The sequence below is a fragment of the Megascapheus bottae genome, chromosome 23 (genome assembly GCF_031878675.1).
Source record: "Megascapheus bottae isolate mThoBot1 chromosome 23, mThoBot2.hap1, whole genome shotgun sequence".
Classification (NCBI taxonomy): Eukaryota; Metazoa; Chordata; class Mammalia; order Rodentia; family Geomyidae; genus Megascapheus; species Megascapheus bottae.
The window spans coordinates 3,359,645-3,385,302 of NC_143531.1; the positions used below are offsets into that span (position 1 = coordinate 3,359,645).

Below are 25,658 nucleotides of genomic sequence, written 5' to 3' on the forward strand. Positions count from 1 at the left end.
AATAAAAGCTTTTTTCTTAGGGGAAGTGACAGTACAGAAAGCTTCAAGCTTAAGCCTGCAGCATTTCTATTTAATCTAAATACTTCATACAGGTACCTGGTGATTGCTCTGTCTTCAACGGCCTGTCTGGGGAGTACAATAACACAACTGTCTTTCTTATACCTTTCCTTCTAGGAGATGGGGAGATGGTTTTTCTTTGTGTACCAGGAAAGATACTTGAACTCAGGACCTTGTACTGTTGCTTGGCTTTTTTACTCACAGTTGGTGCTCTATCACTTGAGCCATACCTCCACTTATAGGGATTTTATTTGCCAGCCCTGGGGCTGGAACTCAGAGCCTGAGCACTGTCCTTGGGCTTTTTCCTCAGGGCTAGAGCTCTACCACATTAGCCCCAGCACCATTTCTGATTTTTCTATGTAGGTGGCACCAAGGAATTGAATCCAGCTCTTTCTGCATGCTAGGCAAGCACTATACCACGAGGCCAAACTCCTGACCCTGTTTTTGTTTTTGTTTTGTTTTGTGTTTCTGATTAATTAGAAATAAGAGTCTCATGGACTTTCCTGCTCAGCTTGCTTTTGACCCACAGTCCTCACATTTCAGCCTCGTGAGTAGCTAGGATTGCAGGTGTGTGGCACCAGTGTCTGTGCTGCTAGGACATGATTTGGATTTGATCAGGGAGCATGGATATCAGGTAATGGAGAGTTCTTTGTAGGCAGCATCTGTCCACCAGATGTGGAGAGTCACATAAGCCTGCAGGTAGTAGCCAACTCAGGTTGTACCTAGGTTTCTTGGTTAACTAGGGGTGTGTGTGTATGTGTGTGTGTGTGTGTGTTTAGAATTTAAACTCGGGACCTAAGTGCTGCCTCTGAGTGGTTTTGTTGTTGTCGTTCAAGGCTAGCACTTTACCACTTGAGCCACAGCTCCACTCCTTATTTTTGTGAAGTTTATTGGTGATAAGAATGTCATAGACAAAAACAAACAAACAAAAAGAATGTCATAGACTTGGGGCCAGGAATTCGGCCTAGTGGTAGAGTGCTTGCCTAGCATGCAGGAAGACCCAAGCTCATAGCCCTCGGTACCACATACATAGAAAAAGCTGAAGGTGATGCTGTGGCTCAAGTGGTAGAGCTCTCACCTTGACAAAGCCCAAGGACAGTGCTCAGGACCTGAGTTCAAAGCTAGGACTGGCAAAAAACAAACAACAACAAAAAAACAATGTCATCGACTTTCCTGCATGGGTTGGCTTTGTACTGAGATCTTCAGATCTCAGCCTCCTGAGTAGCTAGATTATAGGTGTGAGCCCCCAGTGCCAGGTAAGATACTGGTTATTTTGTTGGAGAAGAAAAGGTGGAAGAATGACTGCCAGAGTTCTATACATTCTTCAAGTTCTGTTCATAAGTTCCTCTTATGAAAGGCCAAGGTGGGCCCTGTCTGGCTTGCTGATAGTTGAGCAGGGGAGCAGGTGTGTGTCTTGTGTGGGAATAACCCACTTACTTGGGGTAAAAGAATTGGATATGGATTTGGTGGCAGTGATGAACTAACTTCTCCCTACTTGTGTGTCACAGGCCCTTCCGGGAGCAAATTGCACCCTGTCACCCTAAGGGGTGGAAACAGTTCATCCAGTTAGCCTCACTCTCACTTGGCAGGGAGAATGATAAATCATTTGAAAATTGAACTAGAAGGGTTGTATAGATAATTATGGTTAAGTTTCCATTTAGGGAATAGAAGTGAAGCAAAGTGTGTGTGTGTGTGTGTGTGTGTGTGTGTGTGTGTGTGTGTGTGTGCGCGCGCGCGCATGTGTGCCAGTTCTGGGGCTGGAACTCATGGCCTACGCACAATTTCTTCCATTTTTTTCCCCCCTCAATGCTAGTGCTCTATCACTTGAACCACAGCTCCACTTCTGGCTTTTTGCTGGTTAATTAGAGATTAGAATTGCACAGTTTTCTGTCTGCCTGGCTTTGAACCTTGATCCTCAGATCTCTCCCTCCTGAGTAGCTAGGATTATAGGCATGAGCCACCAGTGCCCATAAAGACATAATATTATGTGGCTTCTGTTAATAAGGGAATTTTTAAATCCTAGGCTTCTTAAGTTTCCAACTATATCAGAAACTCTTTCTACCACATTATATATTAGAAGAAATTTAGGGGGCCGGAAGTTTGGTCTATTGGTAGAGTGCTTGCCTAGCATGCATGAAGACTCGGATTCAATTCCTCGGTAACATATAGATAGAAAAAGCCAGAAATGGTGCTGTGGCTCAAGTGGTAGAGCTCTAGCCTTGTGAAAGCCCAAGGACAGTGCTCAGGCCCTGAGTTCAAGGCCCAGGACAGGCAAAAAAAAAGTAGGTAGAAGAAACTTAGAGGAGGAAAAATAATGTTGGTAAATATAACTCAGGCTTCAGCACAATATTGAAATTGGTACCTATTTTCTTCTTGCAAAAGACTCTTTTCTACCACTCCTGGGCATGTATCCTGAACATCATAACCCAAGATATGATAAGGACACCAGCTCAGCTATGTTCATCTCTGCACTATTCACAATAGCCAGGCGATGGAAACAATCCAGATGCCCTATGGCAGAGGAATGGATACAGAAAATGTGATATATATATATATATATATATATATATATTCACAATGGAATTCTACAGAGCCAACATACAAGATAAAATAATGGCATTTGCAGGGACGTGGATGAATCTAGAGTGAATCATGATGAGTGAGACAAGTCAAGACCAAAGGAACAAATGGTGCATGGTATCCTTAATATGTGGCTATTAGATCCAAAAGGTACAGGAGCGAGGTCTCAATATCTGCATACCCAATGCTATGGACATGGTACTGGAAATATAAACACAACTACATAGACATAAAAATTTATGACTATAGACGTAATGTTTTATTACATAGATTAATATGTATCTATGACATACAAACCATCAGCCTAATTTTAATTATGTTCTAAGTGCCAGTGCTTGTATATAGAGATTCCCTTCTTGAATACTTCTTTGTTAAATGTGTCATTTGAAATTTGATGTAAGAATAAATGTTAAATTATTTAATAAAAAAAATAAAATGTGAAGCAACCCCCCAAAAATTCTTTTCGACATGCCCACGTAGAAGTAAACTTTGAAATCAATAGAATATGGAGAAAGCAGGTGCTGAGAATTGTATATTGAATTCGAGTTCATGTAGCCAGTGAAAAATGGTTCCACCACAGCTCCACTTCCAGGTTCTTGCTGGTTAACTGGATTTTTACCCAGGCTGGCTTCATCTTGCAATCTTCAGATTTCACCTTCTTGGATAGCTGGGATTACGGGCTTGAGCCCCTGGTGCCTGGCTGACAAACCTAATTCTTCAAGATGAGAGGTAAAAGCCATAGGGTACCCATCCAACTGCCCAGGACCAGAAGAGTTTGTGATTAAGGTCATAGGAACTGGATCACTATTAGCTAACTAGAAACAATTTTCTTTAGATGTCAAGACTTGCTATTGGTATGAGATGATTATTATGATCACTGGTTTAGTTCAATAAACAGAACCTAAGCTGAAATTTCCCTCCTAGTACCATTGAGCTCACCAACACCTAGATCATATTTTTAATTTATTATTATTGTTGTTATTATTATTGTCAGTCATGGGGCCTGAACTCTGGGTCTGAGTGCTGTGCCTGAGCACTTCAGCTCAAGGCTAACACTGTATCACTTTGAGTCATAGCACTACTCCCTGGTTTCTGGTGGTTAATTGGAGATAAGAGTGTCACAGACTTTTGTGCCTGGGCTGGCTTTGAATAATGATCCTCAGATCTCAGCCTCCTGAGTAGCTAGGATTACAGATGTGGTGCCCAGCGGATCACATGTTTTATACTGTTGCACTGGTCATAAAGAAAATGAATAGAGGGCTGGGAATGTGGCTTGGTGGTAGAGTGCTTGCCTAGCATGCATAAAGCCCTGGGTTCAATTCTTCAATGCCACATAAAGAGAAAAAGCCAGAAGTGGCTCTGTGGCTCAAGTGGTAGTGCACTAGCCTTGAGCACAAAGAAAGAAGGAAAGAAAGAGAGAGAGAAAGAAAAAGAGAAAGGAAGGAAGGAAATAAATGGATAACCTATATTCTTTGAATTGTTGTAAGAAGGGTTTTTTTTTGGGGGGGGGGTAATGGGACTTGAACTCTGGGCCGGGGCACTGTTCCTGAGCTGTGCAGCTCCGGGCGTCTGCCCTATCCCTGGGCCTGGGCATTGTCCCTGAGCTCTTCAGCTCAAGGCTACCACCCTACCCCTGGAGCCACAGTCCCACTTCCCCTTTCCTAATGATTAATCGGAGATAAGAATCTCTTGTCTCCCAGGCTGGCTTTGAACCGTGATCCTCAGATCTCAGCCTTGTGAATAGCTAGGATCTCAGGTGTAAGCCACCATATCCTGCATTGTAAGAAATATTTTAAAGTCTGTTGTTTCTATGGTGCCAATTGTCTTTGTGTTTAGGTTCAGATCAATTAAAAGAAAGCATAGAGCCAAGTATTGCTGGCTCACACCTATAATCCTAGCTACTCAGAAGGCTGATATCTGAGGATCAAGATTTGAAGCCAGCCCAAACAGGTAAGTCCATGAGACTCTCATCTCCTATTAATCTACAATGCCAGAAGCAGAGCTGTGATTCAAAGGGGAGAGCAGTAACCTTAAGCAAAAAACTGAAGGACAGGGTTCAAGCTCTGGTACCTTCACACAAAAAAGAGAAAAACGAAAAAACAAAAATTACTGGTTACTGTTCAGATTTCCTTCCTTCCTTCCCTCCCTCCCTCCCTCCCTCCCTCCCTCCCTCCCTCCCTCCTTCCTTCCTTCCTTCCTTCCTTCCTTCCTTCCTTCCTACCTTCCTTCCATTCTTTTTCTTTGAGACTGTTACTGGTTGGTGCTCTACCTCCTGAGCCACACCTCCAACCCCAATGCTCAGCTTCTTTTTCCTACATGACATACAATTCATTATATGGGGCTGGGAGCATAGCCTAGTGGTAGAGTGCTTGACTAGCAGGTACGCAGCCCTGGCTTTGAATCTTTGGTATCATACACATAGAAAAAGCTGGAAGTGGTGCTGTGGCTCAGGTGGTAGAGTGTTATCCTCGAGAAAGTTCAAGGACAGTACCCAGGCCCTGAGTTCAAGTCCCAGGACTGGTAAAAATAATTCACCACACATAGACAGTGTGAGTCACATTGGCACATTGTTGTTTCTTCCCTACTAGTGACTAAATTAAAGAAATAGTGTTTGCCCATAATTATAATCTGACACTTAATATTTTTTTCTTTTTTAGTAATGTATGGCTTTAGTGTGTCTTCTGTTGTGCTGAAGATGTTCTAAATGAGGAACAGAAACTCAAGTATTTTTATGGAACTATTTTTAGTGATGAATTCTGAATTTCAAAGATGAGAACTCACATACCCATAAGGAAATTTGGACCTTAGATTTTTTTTCTTTCCTTCTTTTCTCCTTTCCTTCTTGCTGAAAATCCTAAATGGTTATGTGTTACTTAAGCAACATATTCAGCCATTTTGCTTATTTCCTGAAAAACAGCTCATTTTCTAAGCACAATAACTTCTGGAGTCATTATCTTTTGGGGTTGGATGGAAGAAGAGGATAAAATTCTATTGTTGGGGTATTGTCATAATTATAAGTGATTAAAGATTTGTGCCAATCCTGGGACTTGAACTCAGGGCCTGGTCACACTCCCTTAGCTTTTTTTGTTTAATGCTGGCACTCTACCACTTGAACCACAGATCCACTTTTAGGATTTTGGTGATGATTTGGAGATATGAATTTCACAGATTTTCCTGCCTGGCCTGGTTTCAAACCTCCATCCTCAGATTTCATCCTCTAGAATAGCTAAGATTACAGGCAGGAGCCCCCAGGGCCTGGCCCTATTAGTATTTTACATGATACTCTCAAGTAGAACAATCTCCTTTTCTACATCAATTAACAGGTGTTCTCAATATATGATTTGGGGGTATTAAGAGTAATTAAAGGAGGATTCCATGAAATCCAGTTTGTAGCTCCTAGAAATGAACATGGCTTTGAATTTATAGATAAAATACAAGTTGGAAGAGTGATATAAGCAATGTGACTCGATACCAGTGAGTTATTAAGAATTACAAGGACTCCCTGGGTGTTGGTGGCTCACACCTGTAATCCTAGCTCTGCAGGGCCATATCTGAGGTGGGCAGTTCAAAGCCAGGGAGGAAAGGGCATGAGACTCATATTCAATGAACTATCCAAAAGATGGAAGTGGAGCTATGACTCAAGTGGTAGAATGCTAGCCTTAAGCAAAAACAAAAACAAGGAAGCAAACCTATACATTTTCTTTTTCTTTTTTTTTTTTTTTTTGCCAGTCCTGGGCTTGAGTTCAGGGCCTGAGCACTGTCCTTGGGTTTTCTCAGGGCTAGAGCTCTACCACCTGAGCCTCAGCACCACTTCCAGCTTTTTTCTATGTATGTGGTACCGAGGAATCGAACCTGGGTCTTCATGCATGCTAGGCAAGCACTTTAACCACTAGGCCAAACTCCCGGCCCTATACATTTTCTTTTTATGTTTTTCCTCATATCTATTTATTCTTGTGTCTGTCCTGGGGCTTGAACTCAGGGCCCGGGTGCTACCCTGAACTTTTATTTTTTTCTCTCTCTCTCAAGGCTAGCACTCTACCACTTGAGTCACAACTCCACTTGCAACTTTTCGGAAGTTTATTAGAGATAAGAGTAGCATGGACTTCCCTACCCAGACTAGCTTTGAACCATGACCCTGAGATCTCAGCTTCCTGAAGAGCTAAGATTACAGACATGAGCCACCACTGCCTGGCCCTCCGCGTATCGCGTATCTTTTAGGGGGCTGTTGGTGCCTACATTTCAGGGTCCCAGATTCAAGAACATTTGTCTGGTTTCTGCTGAGGCTCTTCCTGCCCTCCTTCCTGGACTGTCTCAGAAGCTCAAAGCCATCCGGATGGTTTCCATAACGAGACACTGGAATCTGTTCTCTTGCCAATGGCATAGAATGAAGAGTTCTGCTCAGGGGAATGTGTCAACACTGAGGGGAAGTATATGAATTTTAGGAACTCAGAAAAAAAAAATCACACCGGTTAAACTTTTCAAAAAAAGAAAAGGAAGAATGAGAGAGAGGAAAAAATAAAACAACCATTCCTTTTGGGGATGGAGGCGTGGCTCAAATGGTAGAGCACCAGCCAATGAACAAGGGCAATCACTGACAAGTTTGAGTCTTGGTCTCAGACCGAAAAAACACACAAAAAAAAAAACAAAACAAAAAAAAAACCACATCAACTTTACCATTTTCTTTTTTTGCATCCTGGGGCTTGAACTCTGAGCCTGAGCACTGTCCCTGGGCTTCCTCAAGGCTAGAGCTCGACCACTTGAGCTACAGCACCACTTCCAGCTTTTTCTACATATGTGGTCCTGAGGAATTGAACCCAAGTGTTCCTGCATACCAGGCAAGCATTCTACCACTAGGCCAGGCTCCCAGCCCCAACTTTGTCATTTTCTTCTAGCCCTATGGCATTCTCGAGGAGTGTTTAGCAGCTGAGCTGCTGGGCCCAGTTGTTCAGTTCTTTGGGGGCCAATCCATGGGTCCTGGCCCCATCAAGCTTCCCACATGCCATGGCTGAACACAGCTCAGAAGAGATGGCAGCACACAGATGCAAGGAAAGAGAGAGTTGTACATGATGCATTTGGAGAATGGAAATGGAGCGGAGTGATGAACTTTGAGCACTTATCTTTGGGCTTGAAACAATTTGATCATCTTGGTGAGTCATTTTGGGTTAGTTCCAGGCAAAAGAAATCCTTTTCTTTTTAAACTTGATTTCTCTCAGGCATTTTTGTCACAGTGACAAAAAAAATGATTGACAGGCACAGTAATACACTGGATTTTTTTTTCCATGGGCCATGGGTGATATTAGTTAAGCACACAAAGAGTTTCATAGACAGACTACTTCTACTACTTTTCTTTTTCTTCTGTCTTCATAAAAGAAACTGAATCCCAAGTCTGTATGGGAAAGCTTTGTACAATGTAACTTTTGAGATACATATGTGGATTTCTTTGAGTTGTGGTTGTTTAGCCAGGGTCTTTCTATGGAGCCCAGGCTGGCCTCAAACTTGTGATTCTTCTACCTAGAGCTTCTGAGTGCTGAACCAGAAAGCAGCCTGGAACATACCTGCCTCAAAATGGTGTTCTGTTCTCAAAGCTTTGCTTTAGGACCTGTCCCAGGAGAAAACTACAGCTTGACTTCCTTCCTCCTTCCTCCCTCTCATCCTTCCTTCCTTCCTTTTTCTGGTCTTAGTTCAAGTACTGAGAGCGTGACCTCAGAACCTGGGCAATTTCCCTTAGCTATTCTGCTCATGACTGGTCCCCTACCATTTGAACCACGCTCCCATCTGTAGGAGCATTCTGCAGGAAGGCAGCTTTCTCTGGAGTCCCCCACTCCCAACACCTTTAAGGCACCCCCCCCCCCCAAAGCACTCAGTAGATTTTTCACTCTCCACCTCACCTTTAATTCTTTGAAGTCTAAGCTGCAGCAGCCTCTAGCTTTTCCACCAAAGAAATGAATCCGGACTGTGAAACGTTGGCCACGCAAACCCTAAAATCATTTGCAAAAGCCCAGCCGCGACCCCCTGGGGGGCTGTTTTATTCTGCCGGATGTCCCCTCTGTTCCCTGAACTTGGCTCCTGGAAAACAAAACAGCCCCCTCTCCCGGGCCCGGGCGCGCAGAGGAGGAGCTGAGCGGGGCGGAGCGCTCCAGCGCCAGCGAGCGCCACACCAACTCCTTGGCACAATTCCTCGGAGTCGGCAGAGCCGGCGCTCGGTGGATCCCAGCGACACCAGGGCAGCGCCCAGGCCGGCCGGGAGGTGGGAGACGCGGGCGGCGTGCCCCGGATCACCCCCCAGCCCGCGCCCAGGGCGCACGGCCACCGCCCGGGCCCGCAGCATGGAATGGCAGCTCAACCTGCTGCTATACCTGGCGCTCTTCTTCTTCCTGCTCTTCCTACTTTTCCTCCTGCTCTTCGTGGTCATCAAGCAACTGAAGAACTCAGTGGCCAGCACGGCGGGCACGCTCCAACCCGGGCGCCTCTCACTGCACCGAGAGCCTTGGGGTTTCAATCACGAGCAGGCGGTGTGAGACTCTGGGAGATGGGATACCGTCCCGCCAGCTTCCAGGAGACGCTGCCACATGCGTCCCCAGGTGAGAGAGGACAAGGGATGGATGGGAGGGAGGAAGGAAGGAAGGAAGGAAGGAAGGAAGGAAGGAAGGAAGGAAGGAAGGAAGGATAGGTAGATGGATTTTCCACTCCTCTCATGATTGAGTCTTGGGTGTCAGAGATGATGTGTGCATCCAACAGACCTGGTTCTCTACTCTTCACATGGAGCCCGATCCTGGACAAGGAGAGGAGGATAAGATACAGTAGCCTCTGACGCTTTAGGGCTCCTGTAAGTCATTCTTTCCAATCTGAACTTTTTTTTTTTGCCAGTCCTGGGACTTGAACTCAGGGCCTGAGCACTGTCCTTGGGCTTTCTCAAGGCTAGAACTCTACCCCTTGAGCCTCAGCACCACTTCTGGCTTTTGTTCTATGGATGTGGTACAGAGGAATCGAACCCGGTCTTTGTGCATGCTAGATAAACACTCTACCACCAGGCCAAAAATCCCAATCCTTGAAGTTTTAATTAGGGCTGGGAAAAATATATCAGCTAATCCACGCAGCTACTTTCCACACAAAACTGATTGTGAGTCTCACTAGCCAAATTACTGCAGAACAGCATTGAGTTTTGAGGCAGTGTCGGGAGGAAACAGCGCTGGCTCCAGATTTCGGGGTTTGCCTGAACTAGCCGTGGGCTTCCTCCAGGAGACCCTGTGAAGATGGAGTTGTACCTGCTGAGCCCTGGGCCCTGGTTCCTGGGGCTCCTGCCTTCCTTCACCTAATCTCCACTCCAGATCTAGACTGAGGGGGCAGGGTGGACTTGAATTCCAGGACAGCAGAGAGGAAGTGTTAGAATGAGTGCCATTTGCCAGGCATCAGCAATGACTCATGCCTGTAATCCTAGTCACTCAAGGGGATGAGATCTGAGGTTCAAAGCCAGCCTGGGCAGGAAAGTCCTTAAAACTCTTACCCTCAATTAATCACACACACACACACACACACACACACACACACACACACACACACACATGCACACACACACAGCTGGAAATGGATATATGGTTCAAGTGGTAGAGTGCTAGAGAGTGCTAGCCTTGAGCAAAGAAGCTCAAGGACAATGCCCAAGTCCTTAATTCAGGCTGTAGGACTGGCATAGAAAGAGAGGAAGGAAAGAAGAAAGGAAGAAGGAATGGAGAGAGGGAGGGAGAAGGGAAGGAAGAATGGCGGGGAAGGAGGGAGGAAGAAAGAGAGAGGCCTGGAATGTAGCCTAGTGGTAGAGTGCTTGCGTAGCATGCATGGTTTCAATTCCTTGGTACAATATATACAGAAAAAGCCAAAGTGGTGCTGTGGCTCAGATGGTAGCTCTCAGGTGGTTGAGAAAGCCCAAGGACAGTGCCCAGGTCCTGAGTCCATGACCAGGATTGGCAAAAAAGAAAAGGAGAGAGAGGGAGAGAGAGAGAGAGGGAGAGAGAGAGACAGAGATACAGAGAGAGACACCAAGACAGAGAGAGACAGAGACACACAGAGAGATACAGAGAGAGACACAGAGAGAGACAGACTGAGAGACAGAACGAGAGAGAAAAGAAAGCAAGCCATCTGGAAAACACTTTCAGCCTGGCCTGTCTGTGCTGGCAAGGAGAATAGAGAGCAGGGTGCCACTGAATAGCAGAAGGTGAGAGGTGAAGGGATAGGGCGTGAGAGATTTACTAGAAGGCTGACAGGATGGAAAGCGCTCTGTAGGCAAGGCTGGGAAACAACTGCATTCCTCAGCTCCAGATGTTTTCCCCTAGGATTGAGCTGCTGGCCATGGCTGGTGCATCCAGGACTGCAGCTGCAGTTCCCAGCTGTGAAGCATGTGAAGATCAAACAAGGGAGGTGGCAGCCATTTGCAGATGGTGAGTTGGTACCCCTAGTGACAGCTCAACTCTTGGAGGCTCAAGGAATATTCCAGGAGGCAAATGGATATGATACTGAAGAGAAGAGGCCAAACTGTTTCTCAATTAAGAAAAAATATGGCATTGGAGTTTGAACTCAGGACCTCGGAATCCTGCTGTAGGCATTCTATCAATTAAGCCACTCCTCCAGACCCAAATGAATTGTTAAGTCTTTGCAATACTCAGTGTCTAGGTAGAGGACAGTGGAGATTAAAAGAGATGCATGAGTATTTGCAATTTAAATCATTCTATTCTTTTTTCTTCTGGTTCTGGGGCTTGGACTCAAGGCTTAGGCACTATCTCTGAGGCTCTTTGTTCAAAAATAGCACTCTACCACTTAAGCCAGAGGTCCACTTCCAGCTTTTCTGTTTGTTTTGTCTTGAGATAAAAGGATTTTCCTTCCCAGGCTGGCTTTGAACTGCAATCCTCAGATCTCAACCTCCTGAGTAGCTAGGATTACAGGCGTGAGCCACCAGCGCTGGGGATCATTCTGCTCTTTTGGCAAGTCATGTGGAGTGAATGTGTAATGACATAGAATTTACCTTCTGTAGGAAGGATTTGGCTTTCATAGTGTTAAGGGAAGACTAAGCAAAATGATAATAGAATTGAAAATATCTTTATTTTAGATCCAAAGAAAGATACTGACGAAGGGTGGAAACCATTGAAGTATTAAATTTTGCTAAAGTCTGATTACAGTGAAGCAAAAGACAATTGTTTTGATAATCTGAAAGAAAGAAAAGATAGTCTTACATAAACCAGGTGCCAGTAGCTCATGCCTATAATCCTATTCAAGAGGCTGAGATCATGGTTCAAAGCCAGTCCAGGCAAGAAAGGCTGTGAGACTCCTATCTCCAACCAGAAAGCTGGAAGTGGAGCTGTGGCTTAAGAGGTAGAGCACTAGCCTTGAGCAAAAAAGCTCTGGGACAGCACCCAGGTCCTGTATTAAAACAAACCAACAAACAAAAAGCTGGAAAAAAGGAAAGATAGTCTTACTTAGGTGAGCAAATATGGGGGATTTTCAGCCTGAGACATTCAGATGATTGCCACATTTTCTAGTTCCTTTTGCTAAATGAGATCTGTTCATAAATGATGCATTTAAGCTACGTTGTCCTGAGTGAAGTCTTACCTCAGATCATCTCTTTGTGGAAGTGATAGTGAGATTTGATTTGAATCCCCAGTTTGAATTCTCAGAATCAACTGCACCAATGCGAGCTGTGCTTTGAACAAAGCCCCTTAATTGTGGTGTCTCTTCATGGGTATTTAGTTATGGTATTTAGTGTGGCTAATAGGAACATGAACACCAACGTGGGAGTAATTAGTGAGAGATTATAGTTGTTTACAAGGACAGAAAATAATCATTTCACACTTTAGAAATAATCAGAATGCAAATGATTTTGAACACCTGCCTTGTTTCTCAGTTTCATAATCTCTTAATCTTCCTAGCAGTTCCACGGGCACCCAGAAGTTTAAACTGTCTGTGGCTCTCCTTAGCAGGAAATGCTAAACTGGGAGTAAATAATTGATTGATATCTCAATATGAAACCAGTCTCTCTGCTGCTTCTAAAGACTCCAGCTCCTAAGAAGAGAATAGGAGTCTTCTATCTTGTGTCTTCTGTATCCTACTTGGGAAATAATGAGTTAAGCCAGTGCCTGTGGCTCATGCCTGTAATCTTAGCTACCCAGGAAGCTGAGATCTGGTGATGGTGGTTTGAAGCCAGCCTGGGTAGGAAAGTCCAAGAGACTTATCATGAGTTAGCCTGCAAAAGCTGGAAGGAATTGGAGGTGGGGTGTAAGTGGGAAGCTCTGATTTGAAAAGCTAAGGGATAGTACCCCATGTGTGCTCTGAGCACTGACACACACACACACACACACACACACACACACACACACACCACTACATTTTTATTTATTCAGCCTTACCTCCAAATAAATATTCATTTCTCTTATCCAGCTTTGCTTGGCCTTATACTAATAGGCAATGAGACTCCTTGCATTTTGTCCCTAAACCTGCTGCCACCAATCTTCTACCTGCCCTGGCTTTGTTAGAGACTCTGGGTTTGAAATGCCTGGCATATACATATAAATTGCCTTTTCTTATTTTTGTTTTATGCCAGTCCTAGAGCTTGAACTCAAGCCCTGGGCACTGAGATGACCCTAAACTTTTGTAAGACTACCACTTTTGTGCTCTACCACTTGAGTCACAGCTCCACTTCCAGCTTTTTGCTGGTTAATTGGGGATAAGAGTCTCATGGACTTTCCTGCCTGGACTGGCTTTGAACCATGATCCTCAGATCCCAGCCTTCTGATTAGCTATAGGCATGAGGCACTGGTGCCTGACTTTTTATTCTTTTTCTCCATCCAGCATAGGACTGAGTGCCGGGACAGAACTCCTTCTGAACTTATGGTTCATGCATAAACCTTAGCCTAGCTTGAGTTCCTGATACCCACAATTACTTAGGAAATTCCACTGACCACACCCCAGTCTCAGCAGTTACTATACTAATTCTATTAAAGATACAGCTATGGTATAGATATTCATGCTAGCTCTCTTCTGTATGAGTCACACCTCCAGCAGGGCATTTTTGTCTTCTCTTGGCTAACTGGAGATTGAGTCTCCAGGACTGTTCTTCCTAGCCTGGATTTGAATTTGCATTCTTGAGATCACAGCCTCTTGAGCAGCTAGGATTATAGACACAAGCCCCAGGTGCCTGGAAAAAGTAATTAATTAATTTATTTTGGATCAAGATCTTATTATATATGGCAGGTTGCTCTTGAATTTGCTATGTAGCCCAGGGTGATCTCAAAATGGTATAATTCTCTTAATAATTCTCCTAGAAGTGATTACAAATATGTAATCCTAGTTTTAAATGTGATGCAAATACGAATTTGACACTAAAGTACTTGAAAAGCTAGGAACATTTGAAAAGCCTGATAATTCTATGCATGATTTTATTATAAAGTATTTGTGTATTTTCTCCCTCCCATGGTCTTATTATATGGCCCTGGTTGGTTTAGAACTCACAAACCTCCTGCTTCAGCTTCCTAAGTGTTGGGCTTACATGCACACGTGACTACACCCAGTCCTGTTTTCTTCAAAAAGTAGAATTGATGTAATCCCAGACATATTGAATGCTGAGATCTGAGGATCATGATTCAAAGCCAGTCTATGCAGGAAAATCCACAAGACTTTCACCTCCATTTAACCACCAGAAAACCAGATGTGGACACTGCTCAGTCCCCCTGAGTTCAAGCCTCCCTGGCCAACCAAAAAAAAAAAAATGGAGTTGAATTCCCTATATAAGGAAATGAAGCATAGTTAGAGAATGCAATCTTCATATTTATTTCTTTTTCTTTTTCTTTTTTTATTGTCAGGGTAATGTATAGAGGGATTACAGTTACATTCGCCAGAAAGTAGGTGCATTACGTCTCACACATTGATACCCTTTCTCATGTTTTTGTCCCCATTTCCCTCCCCCCAATTTTTGTATTTATTTCAAATGTTCTTCATTATTGGTTCTAAATTTTGACTGTTCAAAGTCAATCAAATCTTATCAGGATAATCTTGATTGTTTCAATTATTTCTGAACTGGCCTGCAGGTTGACCCCGTAGTTCTTGGCAAAGATAACCATCTGGAATCCAATGACATCATGGTCACACCTGCAGCATCTGAAATGTCTAATGAAATGGATTCCTGTGCCTGGGTCTCAGTTTTAGGGCACAGCTGGAGATTTGGGGCTGATGCCATCTGGCGTGCATGCAGAATAAGGGAGACATTTACCCAGCATGCACCAGGCATGGCTTTTTCTGGGCGTGACTGGGTGCCAGGATTTGTTTTTGGTTCACTTGCAGAGGAGGGAATTTGGAAGTAGGTAACTTAAAAGTACGCAATACCCTATTTTTAACTTGAAATTCCATGCTCCCTATTTTGTCTAAAGCTTCAAAATAAGTGAACCAGACTTAAATTTTTAGTGAAACTCTGTGTGTGTGTGTGTGTGTGTGTGTGTGTGTGCTGGTCCTGAGGCTTGAACTCAGTGCCTAGGCACTGTCTCTGAGCTTCTTTTGCCCAAAGCTAGTGCTCTACCACATGAACTACAGCTCCACTTCTGACTTTCTGATGATTGATTGGAGATATGAGTCTGGACTCTCCTGCCTGAGTTGGCTTTAAGATGTGATCCTCAGACCTCAGCCTGCTAAGTAACTAGGGTTACAGGTATGAGCCACATTTACCCAGAGTGACTAACATTTTTGTATATGGCCCAGTCATTTAGGATAGTGAGAAATGTTTATTTTTAAGCCACTTGTACCAAACTAAGGACTTTTAGAAGACTAAAGATACTAGTGTTGCATGTAAGATGTTTCTCTATAGGTTTTTTTTTTTTAAACTCAGGGCCTGGGCACTGTCCTTGAGCTTTCTCAAGGCTAGCATTCTGCCAACTTGAGCCACAGTGCCACTTTGGGCTTTTTCTGTGTATGTGGTACCGAGGAATGGAGCACAGGGCTTTATGCATTTGAGGCAAGCATTTTACCACTAGGCCACAGTCCTGGTCTCTCTACAGTTTTGTTAGTGGAAAAAAATTTTTTTGGGAGCTAGTCTGAGGTACTTTTGCTTATTTAAGCTAAATCCTCAATTAAAACTCAAGGCTCAGCCAGGTGGTAACAACGCATACCTGTAATCCTGGCTACTCAGGAGGCTGAGATCTGAAAAATAACAATTCTAAGCAAGCCCTGGTCAAAAAGTCTAAGAGACCCCATCTCCAATGGGCCAGCAAAAAGCTGGACTGGAGGCTTGACTCAAGTTCAAAGTGAAAGCAAGAAAGCTGAGTGAGCTTGAGGCTCTGAGTTCAAACCTTGGTATTGAATATCTAAGGTAATTGGATATCAGCATCAGGTGTGTGTGTGTGTGTGTGTGTGTGTGTGTGTGTGTGTGTGTGTGTGTGTGTGTAACGGACAAGAGAAAGCTCAGAATTGAGTTGTAGTCTTTTAAGTGAAACAACTTGTCAAAGTTGCCACTAAATTTCATATCATCAAGACCAATGGTAAAGTTTTCTCTTCTTCCTCCTCCTCCTCCTCCTCCTCCTCCTCCTCCTCCTCCTCCTCCTCCTCCTCCTCCTCCTCCTCCTCCTCCTTCCTCTTGTGCTGGGAACTCTGCTAGGCAAGAGTTATAGGGCTTTTTGTTTTGTTTTTGTGATGGGAGGGTTTGAGCTCATGACCTTATCCCAGCTAGGGAGTTACAATACTATTGGACACATGCCTCTAGCCTTAGAGTTGTAGAAATTTGCTGTAGATTTTATTTCAGGTCTAGATCAGTGACATAAGCCTCTCAATTCCCTACTTTTATCTGTAAAAAATAAGTAGGAGCTGGGGGTTGACCCAGTGGTAGAGTGCTTGCCTAGCATGCACAAAGACCTGTGTTTGATTCCTCGGTACCACATACATAAAAAAAAAAGCCGGAAGTGGTGTTGTGGCGCTAATCTTGAGAAAGTCCAAAGACAATGTTCAGGCCCTGAGTTCAAGGCCCAGGACTGGCAAAAAACAACAACAACAAACAAACAAACAAACAAACAAAAAACCCACAAAATAAATAGTTTTGGACTAGACAGTGATCTGAATGCCTGAGCAGTGGCTGGAAGGGCAAACTGCATTTCAGAAGTAATCAGAACATCATAGATACGCGGAAAAAGACTCATGGATTCAGCTAAGGAACCCTCTATGTGTCCGCGGTGGTGCATGCTTATGTTCCCAGCCAACCAGCAGCTGAGGCAGGAGGATCACTTGAGTCCAGGAATCCTGAGGTGTGGTGTGCACTTTTCAAGGGCTTGCTGCATCAGTGTCGTAACCTCCAGGGACTAGAGCCCCTCCAGATGGCCCAAGGAGGGGGAAAACAGTCCAGGTCGGAAAAGAGCACTTATTATTACTATTATTACTATTATTATTATTATTATTATTATTATTTTGCCTGTCTTGGGGCTTGGACTCTGAGCCTAGGTGCTGCCCCTGAGCTTCTTTTGCTTAAAGCTAGTGCCTTGCCACTTGAGTCACAGCACCACTTCCTGCTTATACTGAGTAGTGTATTGGAGTCTCATGAACTTTCCTTCCCCACGCTGGCTTGGAACCACAATCCTCAGATCTCAGGCTCCTGAGTAGGTAGGATTGATTATAGGCGCAAGCCACTGGCTACCTGGCTGAATACTTCTTTCTCTCTTTCTTTCTTTCTTTCTTTCTTCTCTCTCTCTCTCTCTCTCTCTCTCTCTCTCTCTCTCTCTCTCTCTCTCTCTCTCTCTCTCTCTCTCTCTTCTCTCTCTTTCTTTCTTTCTTTTTTGCCAGTCCTGGGCCTTGAGCTCATGGCCTGAGCATTGTTCTTGGGCTTTCTCAAGGCTAATGCTCTACTACTTGAGCCACAGCACCACTTCTGGCTTTTTCTATGTAAATGGTACAGAGGACTGGAACCCAGGTCTTGGTGCATGCTAGACAAGCACTCTACCACTACACCAAACTCCCAGCCTGAGCACTCATTATTTCTTCAGAAACAGCTACTGAATTTAGTAAGGCTGACCATAGCTGCCATTCTGGGTCTTTAGACAGATAGAATGAGTTCAAGTTAAAAAATAGTAATGTGGGCTGGGAATGTGGCTTAGTGGTAGTGTGCTTGCCTAGCATGCATGAAGCCCTGGGTTCATTTCTTCAGTTCCACATAGACAGAAAAAGCCAGAAGGGTTGTTGGGGCTCACATGGTAGAACACTAGCCTTGAGAACAAGCTCATGGACAGTGCCCAAGCCCTGAGTTGAAGCCCCAGGACTGACAAAACAACAAGAATAAATGGAATGTTCAGCTGGATATCAGTGGCTCACGTCTGTAATCCTAGCTACTCAGGAGGCTGAGATCTGAGGATCATAGTCAGAAGTTAGTCAAAGCAGGAATATCTGTGAGATTCTTATCTCCAGTTACACACACACACACACACACACACACACACACACACACAAGTGGGGCTGTGGCTCAAATGGTAGAGGTGCTAGCCTTTAGTAAAAAGTTCAGAGATAGTGTCCAGATCTTGAGTTCAAACTCCAGGATAGGCAAAAAAAACAACAACAAAACAAAATACAAAACTTAATATTGAGCCTTGCTTTATTAGTATGACTCTTTGAAGTTACTTCGATTTGTTGAATTGGTACATATTATTCTGGCAAAAAATTTTTTTGGTGAGGGGGCGGTTGTACTGGGCTTGAATCAAGGCTTTTCACTCAGCCTTTTATATTTATTTATTTATTTATTTATTTATTTTTGTCAGTCATGGGGCTTGAACTCTGGGCCTGGGCGCTGTCTATGAGTTCTTCAGCTCAAGGCTACCACTCTACCTCTGGAGCCATAGCGCCATTTCCAGTTTTCTTGTGATTAATTGGAGATGAGTTTCACATTTTTTTAGTGCCCAGGCTGGCTTTGAATCACAGTCCTCAGACCTCAGCCTCCTGAGTAGCTAGGATTACAAGAGTGAGCCACCCTGCCTGGCTTTCAGCCTTTTATATTTTATTTTAATTAATTTATTTATTTGCCAGTCCTGGGCTTTATCTCAGGGCCTGGGCATTGTCCTTCCTTGGACTTTCTCAAGGCTAGAACTCTACCACTTGAGCACCACTTCCAGCTTTTCTATGGATTGAACCCAGATCTTCGTGCATGTTAGGCAAGTACTCTACCACTAGGCCAAACTCCTGGCCCAACCTTTTATTTTTATTGTTAATATAAAGATGATAAACTGAAAGGTTACATTTTCACTCAGCTCTTTTTGCTCAAGACTGGCACTCTACCACTTGAGCCATGCCTTCTCTTCCAGCCTTTTGCTCATTATTTGGAGATGAGTCTCATTTCAGTCCACTGAATAGCTAGGATTTTGGTGTGAGCCACCAGTACCGGGCTAGTCAAGATTTTGTTTAACTTTCAGAAGACAAGTTAAACTTTCTCACTAGGAATGAAATGGACCTCTAACGTGGCTGTGGAGCAGAAAGTTACTAGCCCGTGACTAACCTGAAGCCAGGCAGGCGCTCAGATCAGCAATTCACACATGTTAGACTGTCAGTGACTGTCCCGGATCTTTGGCTTTTTCTTCTTGTAGGTTCTCGGACGATCTCCACAGAAGCCCAAAAGAAGAAGGAAGAACCCACAGAATGGAGAAAATGGGGAATGCCCAATTGAACCCCCTTCCTTTTGACTTACATATTGCTGGATGGAGCAGTGTGACTGGCTAGTGTTCTCTGCAGGATTGCTGAAGAAGTGTAGTTTATGTCTTTAATGAGTGTCCGAGTGCTTTTGATAAGAATGGAGGTGGTGGTGGGGCTTGGAAGTTGATGTCCTGATTTCAAAATGCACTTGTGAAGGGACAAAATGGTCCACACAGATCAAAACTCCAGACAGGTGCCAGTGGCTCACGCCTGTTGTCCTATCTACACATGAGGCTGACATCTAAGGATTTCATTTCAAAACCAGCTTCAGCAGGGAAGTCCAGAGGATACATTTCTCCGGTTAACCACCAAAAAGCCAGAAATAGAGCTGGGGTTCAATTAGTAGAGCACCAGAATTGAGCAAGGGTGGGGGGGGGGAAAGCTAAGAGACAGAACCCAGGCCCTGAGTTCAAGCCCCTGGACCTGGAAAAAAAAAGCTGAATACTGGCTCATACCTATAATCCTAGCTATGCAGGAGTCTGAGATCTGAGGGTTATAGTTCAAAGCCAGCCCAGACAGAAAAGTCCATGGGACTATCTTCCCATTAACCACCAGAAAACTGGAAGTGGCACCATGGCTCAAAGTGGTAGAGCTCTAGTCTTGGGTGAAAAAGCTCAGCGACAGTGCTCAGGCCCTCAGTTCAAACCCCACGATTGGAAATTAAAAAAAAAAATAGTAGCTCATCTTTTTTATTATAGGATCATCTCTGTAGAAGAATGTTCCTTCCTTCTGTCTCTGACTCCGGCACAGGACTGGGAATATTCTGGGAGAAATGCCTCCTCAAGCTGCTTCTATGAGCAGCCTACATGCTGGCTAAGCAAAGAGAAGAAACACTTCCCACATTCAATGCTGTCCAAAAGAACTTTCTGTGATGATGGAAATGTTCTATCTCTGCAATGTCCAATATGGGAACTACTTGTCACGTGTGACTAGTAAACACTCAGAATGCGCCTCGTGGGACTGAGGGCGTGGGACTGAAATTTCATTTTGCTCCAATTAAAATAACCACGTGGGGGGCAAGTCCTTCCTTTACTGGACAGAACAGCCTACACCATTCTCTTCCTTGAGTTTTAGGTGTGTGTGTGTGTGTGTGTGTGTGTGTGTGTGTGTGTGTGTGTGTGTGTGTGTGTGTGTGTGTGTGTGTGTGTGCTAGCCCTGGGGCTTGAACTCAGGACCTGGAAACTGTTCCTGAGCTTTTTTTTTGCTCAAGGATAGTGCTCTACCACTTGAATTACAGCTCCACTTCTGACTTTTTGGTAGTTTTCTGGTTTTGGAGATAAGAGCCTCATGGAATTTTGTGCCCGGGTTGACTTCCAGCCATGGTCCACACTCTGAATAGTAGTAGTCTATCTGTTTTTTTTTTATTTCTTTTCTTTTTTTTCTGTTTCTTTCTTCCTTGAGCTTTCTCACTTCCAGCTTTTTCTGTGTATGTGGTACTGAATAATTGAACCCAGGGCTTTGTGCATACTAGGCAAGCACTTTACCACTAGGCCATGCTTCTGGCCCCTGTCTGTTTTTTCTAAAATAAATTCTGTGTGAGTAATGAAACTTGAATTTAGGTCTTTGTGCTTTCCTTTGGCTTTTTGTTTAATTTTATTTATTTATTTATGTTTGCTCGAGGCTAGTACTCTACCACTTGAGCCACAGCTCCACCTCTGGCTTTTTGCTGGTCAATTGGAGATAAAGTGTCTCATGGACTTTTCTGCTGGGTTGACTTTGAACTGCAATCCTCAGACTCGAGCCTCCTGAGTAGTTGGGATTACAGGCATGAGCCACCAGCAACCTGTCCTTGTTGTGTTTTAGAGGCAGTGGTGTGCACAGACCTGGGCTAAGTGGACCATGGCAGAGAACACCTTTCTCACAGGAAAAGGAAAAACGAGACTAGGGAACTAAGTTACACATGTGGACTTGATATCTGGAGTGGCACACAGAACAAGCCCAGACAGTATGCTGTACAGCTGTACTCAGATCTCAGTCTCCTGCGTAGCTGTGAAGCCAGGTGTTAGCTACCAGTGCCTGGCTATGTATTGTATCTTTCCGTCACAAATTGGAGGGTTTTCTGGGAATAGATCTTTGTAATGAAAGAATGTCCCAAGTGTCCCTAGAAGCTATGTGGCTAGGGACCATGCCATGTTCCTAACTGAGGTGACTTGAAAGAATGTTATCAGTTGTGCAAATCATTTTGTGTTGTTTCCTTCTTTTTTTTCTTCCCCTTCCAGTTGGACTCTCTATTTTTTTGTTTATTTCACCTCTGAAAAATAACACATTGTGTTATCTTTGCCATATGACTGCAAATGGTTATTCTGTGTCCATTTTCCAAAATATTTAGTGGGTTATATTTTTTAAAAATACTATAAAATAAAAATAATTGTATGGAACTCTTGTTTGTGTGTGTGTGTGTGTGTGTGTGTGTGTGTGTGTTTCTTCTTAATTATTATCACCCAAACTTTGTTAAGAATCAACTAAGAAGCTGCATGCCAGTGGCCTCTACCTGTCATCCTAGCTACTTAGGGGGCCAAGATCTGAGGATCCTGGTTCAAAGCCAGCTCAGGCAGGAAAGTCTGTGAGATGTATCTCCAGTAAGCTAGAACACTAAAAGTGGAATTTGTGGCTCAAGTGGTAGAGCACTAGCCTGAACAACAACAATAACAATAAAGAACAAAGCCAAAAAAAATCCCATAAAAGCTCATCACCCAGGCCCTGAGTTCAAGCCCCAGAACTAGTAGCCAAAAATAAATAAATAATATCTTTATATAATATTTTTCTTTTTTATTTTTTTTTGTCAGTTGTGTGGCTTGATCTCTGCGCCTAGGCACTGTCCCTGAGCTCAAGGCTTAGTGCTCTACCACTTGAGCCACAGCACCACTTTTGGTTTTCTGGTAGTTAACCGGAGGTAAGAATCTCAAAGACTTTTGTGCCCAGGCTGGCTTTGAACGTCGATCCTCAGATCTCAGCCTCCTAAGAAGCTAAGATTACAGGCATGAGTCACTGTTGCCCACACGATTTTCCTTTTAAGAGGTGGATCAAGCTGGGCGCAGTTCAAAGCCAGCCCGGTCACTAAAGACCGTGAGACTCTTATCTCCAATTAACTACTAGAAAACTGCGCTGGTGCTGAAACTTGAACTCAGGTCCTGGATGCTGTCCCTGAGCTTTATTGTTTTTTCTCTACCACTTGAGACACAGCTTCATTTGTGGCTTTTGGGTGGTAAATGGGAGATACGAGTCTCATAGACTTTCCTGCTCAGGCTGGCTTGAAACCTCAGTCCTCAGAGTTTAGCCTCTTGAGTAAATAGGATTATAAGTATGAGCCACCAGTGCCTGAGTTGAAAGTGGGATTTAAAAAAAAAAACATTATGCTTCCTATTTCCCTCCCTGTGGCGTACCTCTGATCTATGACAAACAGCTTTCCATAGGTACAATGTTAATAGATTCTTTCTCCTACAAGGAATTTCTGATATCAAATAAGATGTGAGCTCAGATCGCAGATCTAGGAGGCTCTCTATATATTAATTTGAATTCTATTTGGAGCCTTCTCCCTTCTCTCCCATGAAACACTTGCAAAAGGCCATCTGCCCTTGCTATTTCATCTCCCCTTTGAGACTCGCCCTCAAGAGAGCTTGAATATTTCCTTTAGGGTATCTGCCATATATGTTGGCCTTAGAGGATGATAAAAGCCTCTCATCATGTTAAATACTTTCTGATGGCTCCACATGGGAAGTCCAAGCTGAGCTTATATGCATTTGGCTCGCATTATTTTCAAATCCCTGAGTAGGAGACAAGGGAAGAGAGTGGCTTACATCTGTAATCCTAGCAACCCAGGAGGATGAGATCTGAGGATTGCAGTTCAGAGCCAGCCTGGGCAGGAAAGTCTGTGAGACTCTTATCTCCAATTAGTCACCAAGAAAAAAGCCACACATAGAGGGTGAGCCTTGCGCACAAAAGTTCAAGGACACCAACCAAGTCCCAAGACTGGCACAAAAACCAAACCACACCAAAAACCCTGAATGGAAACTGTCTTCACACCAGCTTTTCTCCTTCTCCACCAGGGGACTCTAAAATCCTTATCTGGACGGCACTATCTGTGCTCTGGTCACCAGATGGCAGCATTGGCATTGAGAATGTGAGAAAAGACCCTGGTTGTTAAGACTTGAGTTTCAATGCCTGTCAAAATCAAAGCTGAACTATGCTAGAGAGGAATCTATATCCACACCTTCTTCAAGTGGGTCACCAAGGGAGACTAAAAATGGCCACCTCTGCTTCTGTCCTGGATTCCTGGAATAAACATATCCTATGGGTCCATGACACGGAATAATTGGAGACAAGAGTCTCACAGACATTCCTGCCTGGGCTGGCTTGGAACCAGGATCCTCAGATCTCAGCCTTCTGAGTAGCTAGGAGGACAGGCCTGAGTCACAAGGCCCAGCTCATCTCCCAGTATGGAAGTATTATTGTTGCTTCACAATAATAAAAGCGACAATGGGGTCAGGCATTAACAAGCCTGACCTTTTCAAAGTGCCAGGCATCTACAATCTCAACAACCCTCAGAAGCAAGTTCCAGCATGTGCCTCACTTAACAGATGGACTGAGAAGAGAATGGGTCACAAAGTCAGAATGTGAGGACAAATACACGCACACACACACACACACACACACACACAACACACACACTTGCTGAGTACTTACTAATGTTTAGTCTCTCTTTTATGGATGCTTCCTGTCCTGTTCACTTAATAAATTGCACGGGACAGTTCTCACTGCATCCACTGACGCTCTAGAGATGAGCTAGTCATATTGAGAAAGTCCTGGAAGAGTTTCTTAGGTGACACAAATGTGCAAATAGAAGACTCCATGGAATGTGATTACAGCAATAGAGCCTGTTAGCCCAGGGAAAGCACCAAGAGAGAAGTCATGGATTCTCTGGGTAATTTCCACTGGGGAGATGAATGGGCTTGTTCAAGTGCGAGAAGCAGATGGTGGCCACCTAGGAAATGAGTATTCAGTTGAGGTGCAGGTAAACTGTTACCAAACTTACTGTGAAACCTACTTTATTGGGCTGGGATTGTAACCTAGTGGTAGAGTGCTTGCCTAGCATGCACCAAGCCCTGGGTTTGATTCCTCGGTACCACAGATACAGAAAAATCTGGAAGTGGTGCTGTGACTCAAGTGGTAGAGCACCAGCCTTGAGAAAGCCCAAGGACAGTGGTCAGGCTCTGAGTTCAAGCCCTAGGACAGGCATAAAATATTAAAAAAGAAACCTATTTAATCACAAGCTGTCTTGTGTCACTCAGCCATAATTTCATTACCAAGATGACCTTCTTTGGAAAAGAATGCTAAAATATAGGAGCTGGGTGCCAGTGGCTCACACCTGTAATCTCAACTACTCAGGAGGCTGAGATCTGAGGATCACAGTTCAAAGTTAGTTCAAGCAGGAAGGTCTCTGAAATTCTAATCTCTAAACACACACACACACACACACACACACACACACACACGCCAGAAGTGGAGCGGTGGCTCAAGTGGTAGTGTTAGCCTTGAGCAAAAGTGTTCAAGAACAGTGCCAGGCCCTGAGTTCAAGCTCTAGGATTGGTACACACACACACACACACACACACACACACACACACACACACACAGAAGCCAGGAGCCGGCTCACACCTGTAATCCTAGCTACACAGGAGGCTGGGATCTGAGGATCACGATTCAAAGTTATGCCAGACAGAAAGGTCCCTATGAGACATCTCCAATTAGCCATTCAAATACCAGAAGTAGAGCTGTGGTTCAAAATAGTAGAGTGTTAGCCTTGAGCAAAAGAGCTCAGGGACAACAGTGCCCAGGCTTGAGGTCAAGTTCCATGACTAACGAGAGAGGAAAGAGAGAGAGAGAGAGAGAGAGAGAGAGAGAGAGAGAGAGAGAGAGAGAGGGAGGGAGGGAGGGAGGGAGGGAGGGAGGGAGGGAGGGAGGGAGGGAGGGAGGGAGGAGGGAGAGGGAGAGGGAGAGGGAGAGGGAGAGGGAGAGGGAGAGGGAGAGGGAGAGGGAGAGGGAGAGGGAGAGGGAGAGGGAGAGGGAGAGGGAGAGGGAGAGGGAGAGGGAGAGGGAGAGAGGGGGGGTTTGAGATGATATTTTTCCCTTATGAGGCATCTTTCCATTATTGAGTGCTGTTTGCTGATATGTTAGGGAAAAAAGCTAAGTGGTGAGTCTTCCTCAGGCTGGCAGCCAAGCCTGTGTTGTTCCTTTTAGCTGGGCTGCAGGGAGCTGCGGCCTTGGAGGAGAGGGCATCTGGGAACGCCCATCTGTAAAGCATATGGCTTCCCACCAATGCAGCACCTAGAGGATGCATA

General features: G+C 44.4%; 1 protein-coding gene across 1 annotated transcript; it reads left to right on the top strand.

Annotated features, from left to right (window-relative positions):
* Positions 1–8,796: 8,796 nt before the first annotated feature.
* On the top strand, positions 8,797–21,683 carry Smim43 (small integral membrane protein 43). Its single transcript, XM_090356552.1, has 3 exons — positions 8,797–9,218; positions 10,962–11,066; positions 19,215–21,683. The coding sequence occupies exon 1, from the start codon at positions 8,964–8,966 to the stop codon at positions 9,153–9,155; it is 192 nt and encodes a 63-aa protein (XP_090212678.1). The 5' UTR covers positions 8,797–8,963; the 3' UTR covers positions 9,156–9,218; positions 10,962–11,066; positions 19,215–21,683.
* The last annotated feature ends 3,975 nt before the right edge of the window (positions 21,684–25,658 follow it).

Excerpts from the sequence above, each read along its gene's own strand:
- Smim43 (XM_090356552.1), top strand. The coding sequence starts at position 8,964 with ATGGAATGGCAGCTCAACCTGCTGCTATACCTGGCGCTCTTCTTCTTC.